Source organism: Chionomys nivalis, chromosome 6 (genome assembly GCF_950005125.1).
Source record: "Chionomys nivalis chromosome 6, mChiNiv1.1, whole genome shotgun sequence".
Lineage (NCBI taxonomy): Eukaryota > Metazoa > Chordata > Mammalia > Rodentia > Cricetidae > Chionomys > Chionomys nivalis.
Window position 1 is genome coordinate 45,161,540 of NC_080091.1, and position 19,792 is coordinate 45,181,331.

Sequence of the window (19,792 nt, forward strand, 5' to 3'; positions counted from 1 at the left end):
CCTAGCAGTTCCTACACCAAATAAAGGTCTCCCAGGGGGAGGCCACACTGTGAGACTGGGATGTGATGGAGAGAATTTTCACATTAGATTGACAACTAGACAAGATTCATCATCCAAGCCGCAAACAAGTACTTTCTGTCTACCTCCTACCTAGGCAAGCACAAAGCAAAGTACCACAGGTTGGACTCAAGAGGAAGACTCACCCCTGTACTAACCCTAAAACGAACATTGCAATTGAATAGAATTACTGTACTGTGGAACAGAAATAAATCAGAGCAATGCAATTTTCTCTATAGGACCCAGAAATATTTTGTGAACTGGAACCTGAAGTTTTACAATGATGTAATGATGCTTTTTTTCCTTTCTTTCTGTGTAGCTCCTGCTGGCTTTGAAGTAGTGATCTCCTTGCCTCAAACTGACACATGCTGGGATTGTAGGCATGTGCCAACATTCTAAAATGCATTGATGGGGTTTTGATGGTAGTCTAATAACCCAAGGAAAAGAGTTACTTGATAATAATTTTATCTGTTATTATAATTAGTCCTTCTATATGCTAACCAATAAAGTAGACTTGTTTTCTACTCTGTTTTTAACTAGAAAAATTCTATCTATAGATCGGTCATACTAAATATTATATACATAGAGTAAGACATGAATGCACATTTAACCATCTGATAGGAGGTGCCCTAGAAGCAAAAGTTGAGCTGGAATTCATTTACTGATGATGTGGTGACAAAAGCAATGACCACAATGACAAGAGGAGAAAAGTATGAGGAGAAACATACAGGCACATTGTTTCAGGCGTTAGTATCTAGGCTAATTTCAGGAGGAGTCATGAGCAGGCATTGAACTGTGAAGTCACCTGTGCAGAGGCAAGGAAACTGAGCCATTCCCCATCACCTCCCAGCTCACTCTCCTCCACAACACACCAGTCAAACATTAGTCACTTGCTCCCAGCAAGAGGGGGTATAGCCATCTCTAGGTAACATGACTTTGGCTAAAACTTCAAGAACGCACTCCTGTATAGTTGTTAATAGTCTGCCTTTGTGGGAGATGGAAGATGGAGACGGATTGGAAAACAGGAATTGCCTGGGCCACTAACAGCAATGCCTATATTCACATAGCTAGGGGGTGGATGAATGAACAAAGACAGTGAGGTTCTGCTGACCGCTTTAAATCAGTGCCGGTCTGTCTCTTAAACCCCTTAGCCTTGTTCCCCGTGTGCACCAGCTTGATGGGCTTGGCAGTTCATCTCATTGACTTTCCCCACAAACTGAGTGAAGCATCAGCCCATTTTCACCAAAAAAGAAATTAAGGCTCTGAGAATTTGAGCTGAAGGTCACATGGCCAAAACTAAATCTACATCCAGGTCTCCTGACTATAATTGCTTCTTCTTTCTTTTTACCTAACTGTAGAATCTGAGGAAAATGGAGCTCTCTTGGCCCCAGTGTGACCTGAAGATTAGAGGCTACTTCTGCCCTTTATCTCATGCTCAGTGATTTATTTTTTCCTTTTAATTTCTGTTGGTTGCAACACACCATCCTTCACGTGTGGTTCTATGCAAGGTAACTTTCCAGTATCCTCCTGTGTCCAACCTCATACCCTATAACTTCTGTGTTATATGTCGTCATCTTGACAGATGTCTGTGTATTACTTCTTCCCTTTACTCACCACGGGTTGGATGGAAATTGATTAGATTTAGGAAACTATAAAAAAAAACATGCCAATGAAATAAAAACTTTCTCTTTCATCACAGGAAAGCCCTTTAATCTCTGATCTTGAATTTCTTCATTATGAAACTAGGGCACTATTTCCTATCTCTCAGAGTTTGCATGTAGGTTAGAAGCAAATTATTTAAGATACCAAGCACATAGTAGGTATGATGGTTATTCTCATGTAATCAATAAACCTATACAGGAGTAGAAGACATATGGGGGCGCTGTGAGGTGTTCTGCCCCTCCATCTTGGGAACTAGCTTCAAAGGCTATAAGTGGCTGATATGTCTTGGCTATTTAATGTGTTTGATCCAAGCTACCCACTTGTTAGACAAGACATTTCCTGTGCTTTTCCTACCTCCTTTCCCTTCCCCATCACTACTTTCTGATTCAAGAGATGTCCTTATGTAGGATATTTCCCTTTGGTAACATCAACGGCTTTCATTTTCTGGCTCCAGGGTAATTTCTCCACAAAGCCTTCCTACAAAAGGGCAGGGTCTTTGTGATCCTTGAATTAAGTGGCTTTGCCATAACTCTAATGCAAACTTTAGGTAATTTTTTTCTTTCTTCTAAAAAGAAAAAAATAAAGGAAAGGATTGAAAATCAGGAAAATCTCATATCTCATTCCTCATTCATTCTTTTCATGTGGGCTAGCTGATTTCTTCTACGGATGTGGCTGAGTTGATGCCAAACTTATTGTCCTGTCCCATCTGTACACAACTCACGACCATTTCTCTTGCCTTCTTAACACTTTGGTTCTTATTAAAACCCCATGCAGTCAATGACTATTATTTCCTCTGGATTTTCTTTTTATACTTTTAAAGAATTAACACCACACTTGCTATATAATAGAACTAAGAAAAAGGTCATTCTAATAAATATCATAACCTTTGTCCCCACATCTCTAAGCAACAGACATGATGGACACTGGCCTCTTCTACTCTCCATGTCTCTTGTGCTGAGAATAGAAAGAACAAGGGAACCTGAGCTCAGAGGCCTATCATGGTTTAACTGATAGTCACATAATATCAACAGAATTTTAACACTGCCTGATTCCTGGAGGAAGGAATATGGATGCTATTCTTACTCTAAAATAACAAATGAGGTGTGAATCCAACCCCATAGGTGATGCTTGACTCCACAGATCTCAGCTGCTTCTCTGGAACTCTCAGGCGACTGTGACCTGGCTGGAGCAGCAACCTACAACTCCCATCAGGGTACTGTCTTTGTTAATAGGATAGGCATGCAATACAGTTAAGAGGAACCAAATACCATTTGACTCCTGCCTCACTGCATTTCGCTCTAACAGGAATGGCCATGGGTCCATTGCATCATCCTCTGAAGGTAACAGGGCTTGGATGATACCTGGAGCAAAGTAGGAACTGATATTTCCTTGCTCCTTAGAATGTACTGATGACCCACTGGGGCCCCTGGTATCTTCCCTGGTGGTATGCAGGAATATGATTCCCTAAGTCAATATTTTGTGCCCCAGCAAAGCAATTAAAAGAATTTACATTTACTAATATCTTACAGTGTGTTACCCCACATTATCAGCTATGCTAGTTCTAACAGCTGAAACTTAGCCTTGGTACCAGTTCCAACTTTCTGCATTCCTAACCACCCCTGTGTGTAGCAGACCAGGCTCCAATCAAAGCATCTCCACCTAGGCATCTTCTTGGGCACTAGGAATTCCCACTGGGGTCTCCTTTCATTCACAACATTGCCGGGCAGCTTTGGAAACTGAATTTAACCTTTGTGGGTGCTCTCATTCTTCAGGTTAAATGGCATAAAAGACCCAAGGATATGCTGCATAGGGAAGCACCCTACATATCACAAAGTCTACAGAGATCAGCTATAAATACTCTTTCTGAGGAGGCAGTGGTTGAATGACAACCCTCATGGGTCCCGAAGAGAGGGTATCCTCTGTGCTGTTAGAACCTAGTCAGGAATGGGGTGTGCGCCAGACAATGGTCGGGTCAGGTTGGGACCACTATCACACCCAAGATGACTCATTTCCCTCAGAAGACTGCTGAGAAATATTTTGTTTCCCCCTTTCTCTTCCTCTAACTCAAATACTGCTCTTAGGGCGGAAGACTTTTGGCACCAGGAAAGACATGTCAGGTCAAGTCAGAAAAACATTTCCTCTGAGTTTGAGCTATGTTTTTAAAGTTCAGAAACAGCCGGGTAGAAGTAAACAAATGAGAACCAGGTTGCTCGTGCATTGGCTACAGCTGGGCTCAAAACCTGACAGTGTGACCTTCAGCAAGTCCCTTGGGCTTGTGGGCTTATTCTCTAGTCTTTGAACTTGCCAGAATAACCTCTTCATCTTGAGTTTGCTTGGAGGAAGTTTCAGAGAGCATTAGATAGAGAATACAATCAATAGTGCCTATTTGTGTTTCATTCCTTCCGAACAGACTGTCGGGAAATGGTTTCATACTGCTGGTGAGTATGCCCTCCTACTGTAATGACCACATGCTACTTTCTTATGGAAAGGGTCTAATTTGTTTAATTTAAAGGCTGATTGACAGGTATGCACAAGAACTGCATGGCAATCCAGAGGCTTAGAACCAGCTGTTGTGAGCAGCTTCTGCTAAAAGGCTGTTCTGGGGAGAAGTGAAACTCTTACTGAAGTATGCAGGTGCACAAGCTTTCTGCTGTGACTTTTCCACGTCTTAACTTCAGCCCTTGGGAGTTTGAATTTTATTTCCTACCCAGGACTTTAAAGTTGGAACTGAATTTGAAGCATAAATGCTTATATGTCTATGGGTATAAAATAAAAGATCATAGTGCATATTGATCTTTCAGGAAACAAATGCCAGAGAGTGAGCAAAGCCTACCCCTTACTCTGCTTCTCCTGCAAGCTGCAGAATGGACAGACGCACACCAAGAGATCTTGCCTGTTTCCTTCTCTCTATTAAGTAGCTTTTCAGAGACCAATGGCTCCAAAAGGCAAAGTTTATAGCCCCAAGATCATCTTGAAATCCAAGGGTGTAATCTTGCTTATTAGGGGTTTTACCCATTGCTGAGATCAGAGGTATACATAGATATCCTCCGAGGCGAAATTGGATCTTAGGGAATTTCTTTGCAGTTATCAACTGTGTTTCTGTCCTTAGTACCATCTTATGCACTTGAAACTCATATGAGCTAAATCTACATGCAAGCTACAGAGGTTAGACCCATATGCAGGCTACAGGGGTGCAGGCTACATGGATTAGATCCATATGCAGGCTGCAGGGGTTAGACCCATATGCAGGCTACAGAGGCTAGGCCCACACGCAGGCTACAGGGCTTAGACCAACATGCGGGCCACAGGTGTTAGACCCATATGCAGGCTGACCTGAGAATGGACATAACTGTCACTTCCAAAAATAAGAGACTCTCTGTGAAGAGGAAATTTAAAGTGCAAGTAGAAACTTGATCTGATGACCACAGTGAGACATTAAAAACTAAAAGAACAAATTCAGAACGCAGAGAAATCTATACTACAAATAAAAAAATTTAAACAGAAAAAAATTTAGATTTGACAAGAAGGGTGCAAACAGACAGCTATTTGGATTGGAGGCAAGTTAATTATATTTAAAAAAAAAAAGACGTCTCCAGAAATTTTTTTCAGTGCAATAGTTAAGTTCCTTCATATTATAGAGACATATACACAATGTTAACAACCATGTAAAACAATACAAAACGCCCTCCATTTAACAAGTAGAAAAATATAACTACTATATATGGCAACTGTGAATCTAATACTGTACAGAAGTCCTTTGTGGGTTTTACAAATAAATTATAGCTTAAATGCCTTTTTAAAATTCTTTCCCCACCCCGCCCTCAGATGTACACCAGAAGTTACAACAGGGAAAGTCCAGAGCCTAACTGATGGCAAATCAATGCCAATCGAATGTCCTTCCTACGAGCTCGAAGAATTTCTTATTTGGCTCATGAAAATATTCGTGCAGTTTATCGAGCAATTTGGGGTCCACTTGGGGGTGCGCCCGACCTTTGGACTCGTGTAAGCAGCGGTCCTTGCCGCTGTCCCGCAGGCAGTAGAAGCCCTTGGTTTTGTTAAAGTAGAAGTTCGAGGCGTTGATCTGCGGCGACAGCTTCAGGAACCTTTCGACCTTCTGGATCTCAGGGAAAGGATCTCTGATGAGGCGGTCGCCATCCACAATGTGGATGTGGCCCAGTGGGAAGAAACGCAGCCAGTTCAGCATGTGTGCGTGGTACAGGCTGCGGTTGAGAGCCTTGTAGTCCAAGTTGAGCCTGCCGTCCCTCACCAGGAGGTCCTCGATGGGCGGGTAGGGCTTGCGCTTCTGAAGGTGGTTGTACAACACCTGGGTGTAGTCAGACAGCACGCGCTCTGAAGGGTCCCTCAGGATAAGCAGCAGGCGGATGGCGGGGTTCATGCTGTGGATTCTCTCAGGCACTTTGGGCGAAGTGAAGTAGGCGGGTGTCTTCTCCACCGTGAGCTGGTTCGGGGAGGAGAAGGGCATCTGGGTTAGGTACCAGCCCAGGCCTTGGCTGTAATGCTCCTCCCAGTCAAAGAAATGGACCTCATTCTCAGCCGCCGCCACATCTGGATGCAGGCTGAGCATCTCCAGCAGTGCTCGGGTGCCACCCTTGCGCACCCCAATGATGATGGTCTGTGGTAGCTGTTGTGTGGAACCATTGGTCGCTGCAGCTTCTCGGATGTCCTCCTGGAGGGTACCCACCTTCCGCAGAAGCTCCTGCTGTCTGGGCCCGGGATCGGGAACTGCCGGATGGGAAGGCACAAGCTGGGGCTGGGCCACCAGCAGCACCGCGCCCAGGAGCAGCAAGGTCATGCTGTACACCTTGGGAACTTCACTGAGCCACAGGCCCCTGGATCATGAAGTGGCAATAGGGATGCTTCCTGATTACTGAAACATGAGTGTCGCCAGGTGCCAGTTACTAGAGAGGAAAGGAAGAAACTATTAACTCCAAGTAAACATGGAAATAACCCAACGAACATCTATAGTCGTGAGCCCTGCCCTCACCTCTCCCAAACCCTCCCTTTATTCTATAAAGTAGGAGTGGCAGACATCTTCTGTAAAGGGCTAGAGAGTAAATATTTTAGGATTTTTGGGACATACGGTTTCCATGGCAACTCCAATTCCAAATGCTTTTATATATCTGAAGAAGCCAGAGACAATAGACAGAGCGGGGGTGTGGCTGTGTTTCAATAAAACTTTGTTTATGGACACAAAAGTTTGAGTGCCAAATAATTCTCAAGTGGTATTAAATAATACTGTCTAATTTAAGATTTATATCAGTTTTAAGCATGTGTGTGTGTGTGTGTTTACAGGTCTTTGCACATGGTGTAGGTGGTAGCAGAGGCAAAAGGCCTACGATTCCCTCCAGGTTGTAGGGAGCAATTGTGAGCAGTTGTGTCTGGAAGTGCTCTCAGCCGCAGGGCTGTCTTTCTAAATCTCTTCAGTATTAATTGTTATTCTTGCAATAATCTTTATGTTTGGCTGGACAGTTGTACAAAAAGGGGATTTTCCTGTTAGCCATAGTTTATAAATTCCTGGTACAAAGAAAAGGACTAGGAACATCCTTTAGACTCTAGAAAGCATCTAAGAAATATCTTCTTCATGTCAGCCTCTGGCAGAGATGCAGGTGCTAGAGACACAGGTGGGCTTCTGCACCCCATGTCTCCCCCCAGGGGTTTCTATTTCAGTGGGGTAGATATGTCTTTGTGGAGGAGGAAAGGAATATTCGAATGCTTTACCCAGCATCAGATTTTGGCTGCTGCCTCATTCTGGGCACTATGCCACAAGAACTTTGAGTTTAACCAAAGGTGTACAGGCAGATACGACAATATGCTGAACCCATATCTGAAGCTACACCCTTGCAACAAGAACAGGTCTGGTCAGCTACAGGTCTAAGTGGGAGGAAGGACATCCTCCTTGGTTCATGAGCAAGAACCAATGGCTATTGTTCAGTCACTGGGTTTGGGAGTGGTTTGTTGAATTTGGCTGAGGTGGTTGTGTGTACACTAATTGCAGGCAGTAGGCAGTCGGGTGACTGGAACAGGTTGAGTGGTATGTTAGCACCAAATTATATGGAGAGAATTTTACTCATTTGCAACTGGAAAGTCTCCATAACAGAAGACACTGAGGTGTGCCTAACGGGATTAAAAAGGCAGCATCACCACAAGAACACATAGATTTCTTGGGCATGCAGTGTTATAAAGTGGCTCATAGCTGGCAGAGTTCATTGTCACCACAACCACGCAGTATGGCGTAGGAGATCAGGGCTACTATTGTCACCAGTTTTTTGTTGACGGTCTTACGTAAGAACATAAAACTGTTATAATTTACTTCAAAACTCAGGACCCAAATTAAAAGATCTAAATGAAGAGCTTTATGCTTACAGACTTTCTCCCTCCTCTTATCTGAACTGCATCACCTGTTGGGATAAAGTCCTTCCAGGGCATTAACTGCTAGCTTAGATGCGGGGACTCACACAGATGACAAGCTTGGGTACTGCTCTGAAGAGCAGATGCACAAGGACCTGTGTTTTCCATTCTCCCTTAAAAAAGTAGTGGCCCTTATTTGCTTTGGTCATCCCCAAAGGGTTGGAAAAGTCCAAACATGGGGACTGTAGGGCTTTTACACTCAGTGAAATGTTTCTTCTTCTTTTAATCAAACTTACCATTTACTTGCTAGAATACAGGGACAAAGAGCAAATCCAAGACTCCCAATTTTGTGGCCACACTAAGTTCTCCTATTTCCCCCAGACACGAGGTTATGTAGCCTGAAAAGTATATGTCCAAAACATGAGCCCAGAACTGGAAGATGGCTCAGCAATGAAAAGAACTTGCTGTTCTTCCAGAGGATCCAGTTTCTTTCCCAGCACTCACACAGTGTCTCATTACTGGCTGTGACTCCACTTCCAGGGGATCCGATACCCCCTTCTGACCTCTACAGTCACCAGACACACATGAGGTGTACATACATTCCTGAAGATAAAATATTCATACACATGAAATAAAACTATAATAATAATTAATAGAAAGTAAAAAAACAAAAAGCAAAGCAAAAATCTTGAGCCCTGAACCAGACAGAAGTTTTTAGAGAGAGGCAAACACACAGAAAAGTGGACTTATGGACCATATAATATTACAAGGAGGAACTTGAGATCGAAAAGGAAGCCCTTGGGGGAAAGGTGCTCATGGGGCTGTGACTACACCGTGTGGAATGGGTTGGGTTTGCAAAGGGAGTGACCTCAGTGATCGAACTTCTTTGCTCAATGAAAGGATTCAGATTTCACTTCCTTCTCCACTGTTTAAATAGGTGAAGGAAATGAGCCATTTGTACCTGCCTTTTATGCCTTTAAGGGTGGAGTGCACAGAAGGTCATGTTGAAAGAATGAAGCACAGGTGAAACATGGGTGGCACTAACTCTGCCAGGCTGGAGTGCCTCACCGTGTGTAATGGCACTATTGTCTTGTTCTTGGAGTTCTCTGCCTTTGGACTCAGGAATCAAGAACAACCAATCACTCACTGCATTCAACACTCATGTGACAAACATCGAGCTTACAACTAACAGCTGTATTATCTGTCCATGTTTTCTCCACTTTAACTTGAAGCAATTGGGTCAGTACAGAATACACCTGAGACGTCATCCTAACTAGGAATTACGAGCAGACAGCAGAGAAGATACTAAATGTAGTTTGTCTGGAATGCTAAGCAAAAAATAGTCCAATTGGTTATCCAACACCAGATGGTCAGCCCTGAAAACAAACATACAAGTAACATTATAGACACTGAGCAGGATATATATGTGTATGTATCCTGTTTGGGTATATCTACATATAAACATATGAATGCAACAACAATTAATGAAAACAGAAGTCATTAATTTGAAAGAGAGCTGGAAGAGGTATATGGAAGGTTTTGGAAGAAGAAAATGGAAAGGAAAAACGATGTAATTATATTACAATATAAAAAATAAAAGAAAAAATTTAAACTGGACAGTTAGTAATTTAAAAGCTCCTTATTTGTTTCTCTTCCATACTTTCTAAAATGCCTTGTATTGTGCCTTTGCCTTTTTTATTCTAAAAATATTTGTAGTATATTGGTAAAACTGACTACCTCCCACAGTATATGTAATACATATGTATACACACGTATGTACAAATAAATAGTGTACATATATTTATAACTACCTATGTGCTATACAAATGCCATGGATGTATCTAAGATGCGTACAGATGTATTTATGCATGTTGCATATGTAAATGTATAGAATATACACATTAATATATTAACAAATTTCTGTATATAATATATATGCATACAGTAGACTTATGTTTCTTGTGTTTTGATAATTTACGTTCCTGGTGATACAATCAGAATTACTTGATCTTTTATTCAAAGGAAAGAAAAGCATCTCCAAGCTCTCATGAACCTGCGAATAGTCTCTGGGGCATCCTGACCTTGACAATGGGCTTTCAAACAACAAAGAAAACAGTCCTTTAGTTTACCTCATTTCACACACTAGAGATCCCAAGATAACTTGACGATAGCCACATGGAAACTCTGGGCCTGGAACTTTTGGCCCCTGAGTGCCAGTCTAGTGGCCTGGGTGCTATCATAACTGTCTCCCAAGCTGGTGATCTTGATATATAACAATGATAATGTTGGGGGCATTGTAAAAGAAAGACCCAATATAATACACTCAGCTATGACAATCCCTCAGCTCCCAGTTCTAGAAGTCAAATGCACAGAGTACATTTGGCATGGCATTAAATGCATATATTGCTTTAGAAAGTAGTTGGGACATAAGATCTGTAGCCTGTGGAGCCAGGAGTCCTTTCTCTAGCTTTTAGTTTAGTCAAAGTGACTTTGTCTCTCTGCTTTGGTCTGATCAACTGTGAAATAAGAGTGTTTTAGTCAACCCCAAATGATTTCTTTGAAATGTGAATGAAGACATGTGTACCAGAGAGAATTACCTAACAGAAATGGACCACGTTTGTACTTTAAATTTTCCTAGAAACCAAATGAGAGATAAGCATTTTATAAAACTCAGTGTATAAACAATGTCATTGTTCCAGAATAAAATCACTTTCTAAAATTAATGTGCAATTTTTCACTGGGTCTTGATGATCCAGCATGTGTCTCTAACAGCAGTCCATTCCAGGGCACTGTGGGGCCGGGGTGACTGAGGCGGGTAAGGACAGAGGGCTGAGAAAGCCATAGTTCTTCACCTGACACTTTCATAGAGAGGCCCCTCCCAACTCACAGGGAAAAAGTTCCTATGCAGGAAAAGGACAAGGAAGGCAAGCCTGAACTTGCAGGTGACATAAATACATTCATATTTTATCTGTTCATAACTTCATTATTCTCCCACAGGAAATAAACCTGGCGACCTTGAACACAGAAGGCTAACTGAAAGCTTGGAGCTGCCAAGGGCACAGACAGAGACTACTCCACACCACTGGATCTGAGGCCAGGCACCCCAGCCAGAACAATGACAGCAGCTCCAGCTTCCCTTGGCAATAGGCTTTGAACTGGCAGCTTTACACATAGATCTGCAGGCCTGACAATGAGCCCCAAACAACTAGTGTTGGTATCGGGAAAACTGGACACAAAAAAATGAGGGGTCTGTCAGGAAAGGGTGAGCCGAGCTAGCCTCCAAAGGGAATCTGGGAAAGCCGACCCAGGGTCTTGCTGTGCCTCTCACTCCTTCACAGTGCCTGGGATTAGTGTAGGTGCTGGGAATCAAAGCTGGGTCCTTCAGAAAGAGCAGGAAGTGTCCTTAACCACCAAGACATCATCTCTCCAGCTTTTTTGTTGGATTCTTAACCCAAACTTATGTATCTAACAAGTCTTTGGTTTTCAGGCCCATTTTTATATCTCAAATGGAGGACAATATTTCTGTGAAGACTTGTACTGGCTAGGCTGACAAAATGAATCCTCATCTTTTATAGATGGGTTCTCAGAATAAGAGGGAAGTCATCCATCTTCCTGCTTCTTCAACCAAAGAGACTGTTTCCTATGTGCTGGGGTCACACATTAAGAACCAGAAGGCTACAGATGTCCTAGCCCCCCCTTGACAATGTCAAAAACCAGAAATGGAAAAAAAAGTGTCTATAGACTCTCCCACAGTGTGGCCTTCAATGTGTTTTGAATTCAATCCATACTGTGCAGGCTGGGAGGTTCTTAGTGTGGGGCCTGTAGGCCTCTCTTTCTTTAGCCAAGCGCTGGCCACTCTAGCGTCTCTATTCTTCATAGTCCAGCAAGTGCATCCCAGCTTTGGACTTGGCATTCTCAGCTCCCCGTTTTCAGAATGCTGTGTCCCAGGCTTTGTGAAACCGACTCTTTCTTGCCATTCAGGTTTTATTTCAAATGTCAGCTTTCCATCAACTGTTTTCACATCATCCCATTTTAAAGTCCCCTCCATTGTTCCAAACCACCTTTGCATCCACCTCTCCTCCCAGTCATGTAGAACACCGAGTCTTATCTTCCTGAGATGCCCGTTTCAGGGTATGCCATGATTCCTGGCACATTGTAGGGGCAGAGATTTATTTCCTCCATGTACTGTCAAACGCAGGGGCCAGTAAGGCCAATGGCTATGTTACTGAGAACAGATTTTAATTCAGCAAACAGGGAAGCATAGCAGTCTATGCGCCGAAAAGACTGCCAAAATGCAACATCTATTCTATTCCAAGAGAGTCAAGAAGCCAGATGTTGAAAGGGGGCTTTCTATTGCTCGGTGATTGGACAAGATCCCCCAGGAGTCTAGAAAACATCTTAATTAAAAAGGAGGGGTAGCTATGAAATAACCTTCAAAAATATTTCAATTTTCTCCATAAGTCTCCTTATTACATAATTCACATTATGACTCAGACTCCAAATATAATTAACTTTAATATACCCTCACAGTCCCCCCAGTCTGATATTGAACGTATTCACATGAGAGGAAATAAACAGGCTAGCTCATGAGAGAAACAGTGGTGTCCATGTACCTCTGACTTCAAGATACTATCGCGGTCTCTCTACCTGACAGGAGAAACGCACAGCTGGCTAAAAAAAAGAAGTTCTCTAGAGGAACGGACTTTGAAATTTAGCAAAAGAGATGGAAAGGAAGAGGTTGGTTGTTTGCTGAGCCACCACTGTGTGCCAGACAGTACACACCCAAGCAAAGATTTTCCCTGAGACCTGCGACACCGCCAGCAGCAAGAGTGGCTATTCACATTTTATTTCATATGTTTAAGCAATGAAAAGTGGTACAGAATGATGAAAATGCAAAGAAGTTCTGGTAATCAGACATTTCGCTACAAGAACACAAATGGGAATTCTTACAGCTAAATGACACGTAAGTACATCACCTAGTAAGGACTCAGTGTACCACCCCTCTCTGCTCTACAGGAAACTATATGGAACCACAGCTGTTGGGGGGGGGTGCTGTGTCGGGAGAGTGGGCCTGGAGACAGCATCATCGAGATGAACATGTGAGAGAAGCTAGTTTGCTGGAAAGGACTGGGAATGCTTCCTGACCTGGTGGAGATGAAATAAACAGAACATGTCTGAGATAAGCCGGAGATTCATGGGCATGACTGAGGCAGGTACTACTGAACAGACTGATAAGCAGTCATGAGCCTCACGTCCCACATCCAATTCTTTGTCCTTGGACATAGAACCTGGAAAGTTTCAGTCAGTAGCCCTGAGACTTGGAGCCATGCCTATATGAATCTATGAAATGGGTCTAAGCCTATGGCACATGTGGGCAATCTAGTATAAAACTCATACTAATCATGCCCCACAGTGAGGGTCTAGCACACTCAACAAACAGCAGTGTTTTGCTTTTATCCCCATGGTAGCTATGGGAGCACACTATTAACGTTCAACAGCCTCTTCAAGGCCACAGAACCAGGAAGCGTCAAACCTCAATGCCAGGGTCCTTCTCCAGGACCCTCACTTTGCCGTCCCCCACACTGGACAGGAAACTTCTCTGTGGACGCAACAAGTACAATCCAGGCAGAGGTGGAAAAAAGTGAGAGACCATGGCAGGAGACCCCAGTTCTAATAAACTGCTGTGCAAAACCTGCTTCGTTCTGGTCTCCCATGGTGATGAGCGATTTAATTTTCTGGAATGTACTGAAACCTGAGTAGGGACAGTTTGAGCAACAGAACAGTCATTTTTTTTTTTTAATGCAACTAAACTGGGCAATCGAAAGCATCAGGTTATTTGTTCATCCTGAAGAGTCAAAAACGTCTTCACTTTCATCTCTGCGCAGTGATTTAAGAGTCTGCTGCCATAGTGTCACATTTCCATCCTTGGCAGGGCATCGTGGAAGACAAGGAATAGGAAACAGATTCAGTCTGTGCCTGTCAGTCTGCGAAAGGACATGGGTATTTCAAGACCTCCATAAATATTTATTTTCTTGAAATTGCCTATACATGACACTCGTCAGCCAACGTTGACGTTCGGCTTTGTTTGGCGTTATGATAATTGCCGTGCAGTAGGATGGACGGGGAAGGGTGCAGGATAGGAAGACCAAAGGGCAGCTCACATAATGTTAATAACTGTTCTTGGAGCGCATTTGCTGTCTGAAGAAAACAAGTAAAAGTGGGCCCAAGTTCCCTTCAAAGTGATTCATATTCTTGGGATGCTGTCCCTCCAAGCTTTCCGAGTTCTCTGGAGTCCTCCACAATGCTGATAGGTTCCAAATCCACAAAAGGTTACCTGTATAATGAACACTGCTGGACAGGATTAAGTTGTGGGGGAGGAGGGACGCTGTATCTTGGCAAGGACAGGAAGACACCGTGTGCCCTTGCAGGATTGTGGAATCCTATCTCCCCTACAGGGTAGCTGGAAGTCAAGCAACACAACAGTGTCCTCCCCTCCAGGTACAAGATTCAACCTAAGGACCCTGAGGAGGGGTTGGTAGTGACTCCAGCTTCTTTACCCAGCAGTCCAGGCTATATCAAAATCTGAAGAATTACAGCTATCCAAGCAGGAGTCTACACCCCAACCATTTGGGGTCTACTTATAGAGGAAAATGGCACTCCAAAGATTGGGGAAGAGATGTGATTTTCTGCATCCCTCAATTTTCAGGGGCTCTGGTCTCCTGACCAGCCCATGGAATGAGCCTGCAACATCCGTGCCCATGACCCCACTCTGTTTTAGCCCAGGGAAGAGCTGTGCTTTGCTTCCCGTTTGTTTTTCACTGGTGGACATAGCTTGCTTCAAACCCAGGATTAAGAACAATCCTGGTAGACAACAAAGAGAAAGACCAGTCTGGCCACAGAGGCGGAGCTATTCAAGGAAGACGATAACAAGAATTTGGAATTAACAGAGGATTTCCAGGCAAAGCCCAGGTTTCTATCTCAGCTCTATAATTTAAAACCTGCAGGACAGCCCTGAAACTCTTAAGAGTTTTGACCCTGTATTTTTCTTGTAAGGATTAAATAAAATAGTACATATGGAGCACTTAGGACACTGTTTTATGACGTAGTTCATATGGCAATGCTTCAAGCTATGGTGGCTAATTTTATCCCTAAAAATGCTGCATGGTATAAATAGGATCCAGGGAGGATAATTAGTCAAATGCATTTGTTCATGAGCCAAACTGCTGCAGTGACTCAACCAGACTGAAGCTAAAGGGAGAAAGGACAGTGACACACAGACAGCATCAGGCTCTCTGTCTGAGGACAGCACAGAGTAGGGCCTTTGTAAGAGCCCCCCCCCCCCAGACAAAGCGGAACAGCGGGTGCAAGTAACTACAGCCCCTGAGAAGGGAAGGAGGCAGTGTTCCTTTCAATGTGCTTCATGTGCCATTGTTGGGCACAGAAGGCAGCAATGACCTAAATAAATCCTTCATTACACACAGAAACACAGTGGCGCAGGCAGCACACGGTGGAGCTCTGTGTAGGAGGGAGGACAGGGCTTCTCGCATTACTGTGTGGCTGAGTGGGAATAGAGACCTGCCAGTAGACTGTGTGCTGGAGTCGGGTGTTGTAGACTCTTCTGTGCATGGCTGTAGTCCTGCTCTAGCTGAGACTCAACCTCTGACACGTGCACTCTTAGCTACAGGAGCCTTCCTGGGTAGGACAGAGTCATCCATCATGTCACAAGTGGCAAGCACTCACGAGTTCTGTGTATTTTTCCAGAAATGCAAAGATACAAGACATATAAGAGGCACAAAAGCTATGTGCCAATATATTTAGCTGTCATATTTGGGGACCATTTCACAGAAAGATAAACTTACATAAGCAAAGAGCAAGAACCACGAAGACATGCACAGGGGTGCTACACAGAGGAGGGTAGCATGAAATCCTGACTCCATACCTATGTACACAAACTCCTCTTTGGATCTGAGCCTTAAGCAGGGAGACCAGAACAATTTGCAGTTGTAAACAAATGTATGCAAATCAAAGCAAAGCAAAGCAAATTCTTCCTTTTATTCAAAACTCAGGAGAGGATTTGCTCATTTCTTAGGTCACTTTAAAGGAACCAACAATCGTGTCTTTTCGACATCTATACTTGAAGCACTGATGCCCAATACGATTGTATTTGCAAGTCATTTCTTTGAGAAGTGATTTAGGTGGGGTCTTGATTTGAAAGGACAGGTATCCTTCTAAGAAAAGGAAATGAAATGAGTTTTTTACTCGTCCAACACATGTGAAAACAAGAAAGAAGGAAGCTGTCTGTCGGGCAGGAAGAAAAGCACATAAAGAAATGAGTTTCTCCACACCTTGCTCTTGAGATCTCATCCTTTCGGACTGTGAGCAATGAAGGCCTGCCTTCTGAGCACCTATCCCTAGCATCTGCGTAGAATAGCTCCACTAGCACAAAGTCCTCAGGGACAGAACAGCAGAATTAAGCTTTTTCTGGAAGCCCTTCTGCTGTGTAAGCACAGAACTGCCTGCTGGACTTAGGCAGGTGACATCATGTAGCAAGTCAGTTGTCTGGTAGGGGCTGTCGCAAGCAAGTTGGGCACATGATCGACAGCTGGGCATCTGCTGTCCACTCTGGCAGATGTCATTCAAGTCCAAAGACTAGAATGGTCTGATAGTCCAGTTTTTCTAGATTCGACTACAGACAGTAATGTGAGAAATATTGGTTTTTATTAACGTGATACATGAATATTTGTTGCTAAATAAGGAGAAGGTAAGAAAAAAAAGATGGAGAGGAAACCAAACCTGTGGTTTCTGATTGGATAAGATCTCCAGTTCTCTGCAGGTGAGCACTCACTGTTCCCCAGTGGCTTCTGCAAGGTTTCGCTTTGTCTTTGAAGAGCTCTAACGTGAGAGACACACAAAAAGGAACCAATTGCAAAGTTTCTGAGTGAAGATGAAAGGAGACTCATGTAAATAAGAGGCTTAGATGGTAGAGAATTGTAGAGAAGCAGGCTGTACCTAAAAAGAGGCCACAGGGGAGGCAATACCTGGGCACAATCATGTAGGTGACAGGGTTCCTTAAAAGGGCATTCATTTTAGGTTTTTTTCGGGAGCAGGAAATGGGGCTATATGTGTGCACCCTCTAACCTAGCATTTGCTGTGGGGTTCACATACTGTTGGTAACTGTTAACAAAGATGAAATTTCAGAAACCTGGGGACTCCATGGTGTAGAAGCCCAACAGAAGATCGAACACAACCTTCTGAGTTTGGCTTCCTGCAAGACCACTTCATTGGATAGATTCTATCTTGAGGAAAATTATTGGAAATTCTTGGAAATTTCCGCTCAGAGATTTTTTTTTACATGAGTACTTGGCTTATCACAGACATGAAAAAACAAGCATTTAGGCCAGGCCTGGTGACATCAACCTGAAATCCTAATGCGTAAGAAGCAAAGACCTCTCTCACAATGAGATCCTCTCTCAAAAACAAAGTAAAATGAAAACCTAGCAATTTGTACACAGGCCTCTGCACTGACAGGGGAGCTAGTTGCCTTGACACAGCCCTGCAACATTTATATTGAATAATACAGCCTATGGGACATCCCACCTGAGCAGTAAGGTGAGCCACAGAGTGTTTGTTGTTTCCGTGGTGACCTCACACCTGACTTGCAGGTGCAGCAAAGAGCTGCCCAACATCCCAAGAGAGGATGGTACCAAACATTGCTGGCTCAGGCACAACTCCAAACTTAAACGAAAATACAATTTCTGCAGAATGTATATCACTTTCTCACCAGAGTAAAGTTGAAAAGTCATATGTTAATATCACATCTTATCTAGACTGCCTAGTCCCGTGACTGCACCAGAGAAAGAACAACACCACAGACACAACCACAGGCTGGGGAGATTCTCTGTGTATGCAAGTAGACCTGAGTCTAAATCCCTGGAACCCATGTAAAGCTCCTTGTGGTGACATGTATACCAGTGTTGCAACAGTGAGATGAGAGGTGGAAATAGGAGAATCCTGAGAAGCTCAAAGGCCAGCTGATCTGGCATGAGCAACTATGAACAAAAAAAGAGAAACCCTGTCTTGAATAAGGCAAATGGTGGACCTATGCCTTAGGTGGGCCTCTGACCTCAACCTGCATGTGTAGGTACAACTACACACACACACATACATACATACATACATACACACAGAGAGAGAGATAGATAAAAACACATCATAGAAATAGATGCACGCACACAGCACATAAACACAAATCATAGTCATAGATGCACAAAGAGACATTATATGCAGGCATATCATAGACATAGATGCACACACATACACAGATTTTTAAAGACAAAATTATGCCCATGAAGAAGAGAGGTTTGAATGAAAATAATCAAAGTCTGGCACCCAGTAGGTAGTGATTTCATAGTGGCCATATATTTTTCTGAATATAATGGAACTTTGCCCTCCCCTGCTACAAACACACACACCCATATAAACACACACACACTATGGTAAATTTTACTTTACGAAAGCAACAACATTTAAATGCTACTTGAGTGCAACACACCTTTGTTATATTCAGCCTTGGTGCTACAAAATTAATTACGCCTCAATCTTTCTAACTCAAACTTCTATTTATCCATAATGAAATTACTGTAAACAAGGGACACCTGTTTTGTTATCTTGCTCACATAAAAGCCATGTCATTTATCCATATGTATTGTTGCCCTTGACATAACTCTGTTGGGGTTCTCTTATTATTCCTTACTATAACTTCAATATCTTCAAGTCTAATATGATGACATTTGTCAACAGTGATCGTTATAAGCCTCATCTTTTGTTCTTTCAGAATATGAATACTAAATGATTGACTTACACTTTGCACCTTTAAAGTATTACTTATTTTTACCCAGATAAAGCATTCGAAACACATTGGCATCAATAGGAAAATTTCTAGAATCAGCTAGATGAATCCTGGCACTCACAATGGGAAGGTTTGGGGAGTTAACAGTTTGGCTTTGAATCCCAGCTGCATTGATATTCCCCTGTGTATCCCAGATCAAGTCCTGTGATCTGTGTGCCTCGTTTCGTATCTGAGATGTGAAGATTGCAACAGTACCGACTTTGTACGATTGTCATGAGAACCAAAGGAAGTGTTAACACAGAAAAGGCTAAAGAGAGGGCCTGGCACAGAGAAAAACCTCATGAAATGTCAGCCATTATCACTCTCTGACTTCTGTCTTCCACTGTAGTTGATAAAGGCTCTATCTATTCAGGTAGTCTAAGTAACTAACCTAGATAATCTCAGCCACACACATCAGGTCTCCACAAAAGCTCCCTTGCTTGAAAGGGTCATTGTATGGGAATGGATTTCTGTTATACTATTGTCAGGAGCTAGGATCCAGTCCAGCAGTGTGTTCTGACTTCTTTGTGACCTTGTCCAAGATTTGGGGATATTCTAGAGCTTGTTTGAACAGGGAAATAATTAGTATACCGGTTCTAACTATTTAATACACACCTTAAAAGGGAAATATTCAGAAATTAAGACATATGTATATGCCTTAGTAATTACTCCAGATTCCAAACAGGATGATTCCTGCTCAGTTAGCCATAAAGCCTTATCACCCGACCAGCAGTCTGACAGGCACAGGTTAAAGGTAGCAACACATACCAAATTTCCATGCTGCTAAGGTGTTTTTGATGAGGGGAAGTAAGGAAA

General features: G+C 43.0%; 1 protein-coding gene across 1 annotated transcript in view; it reads right to left on the minus strand.

The window, feature by feature from the left end:
• Positions 1-5,048: 5,048 nt before the first annotated feature.
• Positions 5,049-19,792, minus strand: part of Hs3st1 (heparan sulfate-glucosamine 3-sulfotransferase 1) — a 28,421-nt gene continuing 13,677 nt past the window's right edge. The window contains exon 2 of the mRNA XM_057772605.1: positions 5,049-6,638. Within this exon, the coding sequence (XP_057628588.1) occupies positions 5,597-6,532 (936 nt within the window). The 5' untranslated portion in view covers positions 6,533-6,638 and the 3' untranslated portion in view covers positions 5,049-5,596. The remainder of the gene's footprint in view (positions 6,639-19,792) is intronic.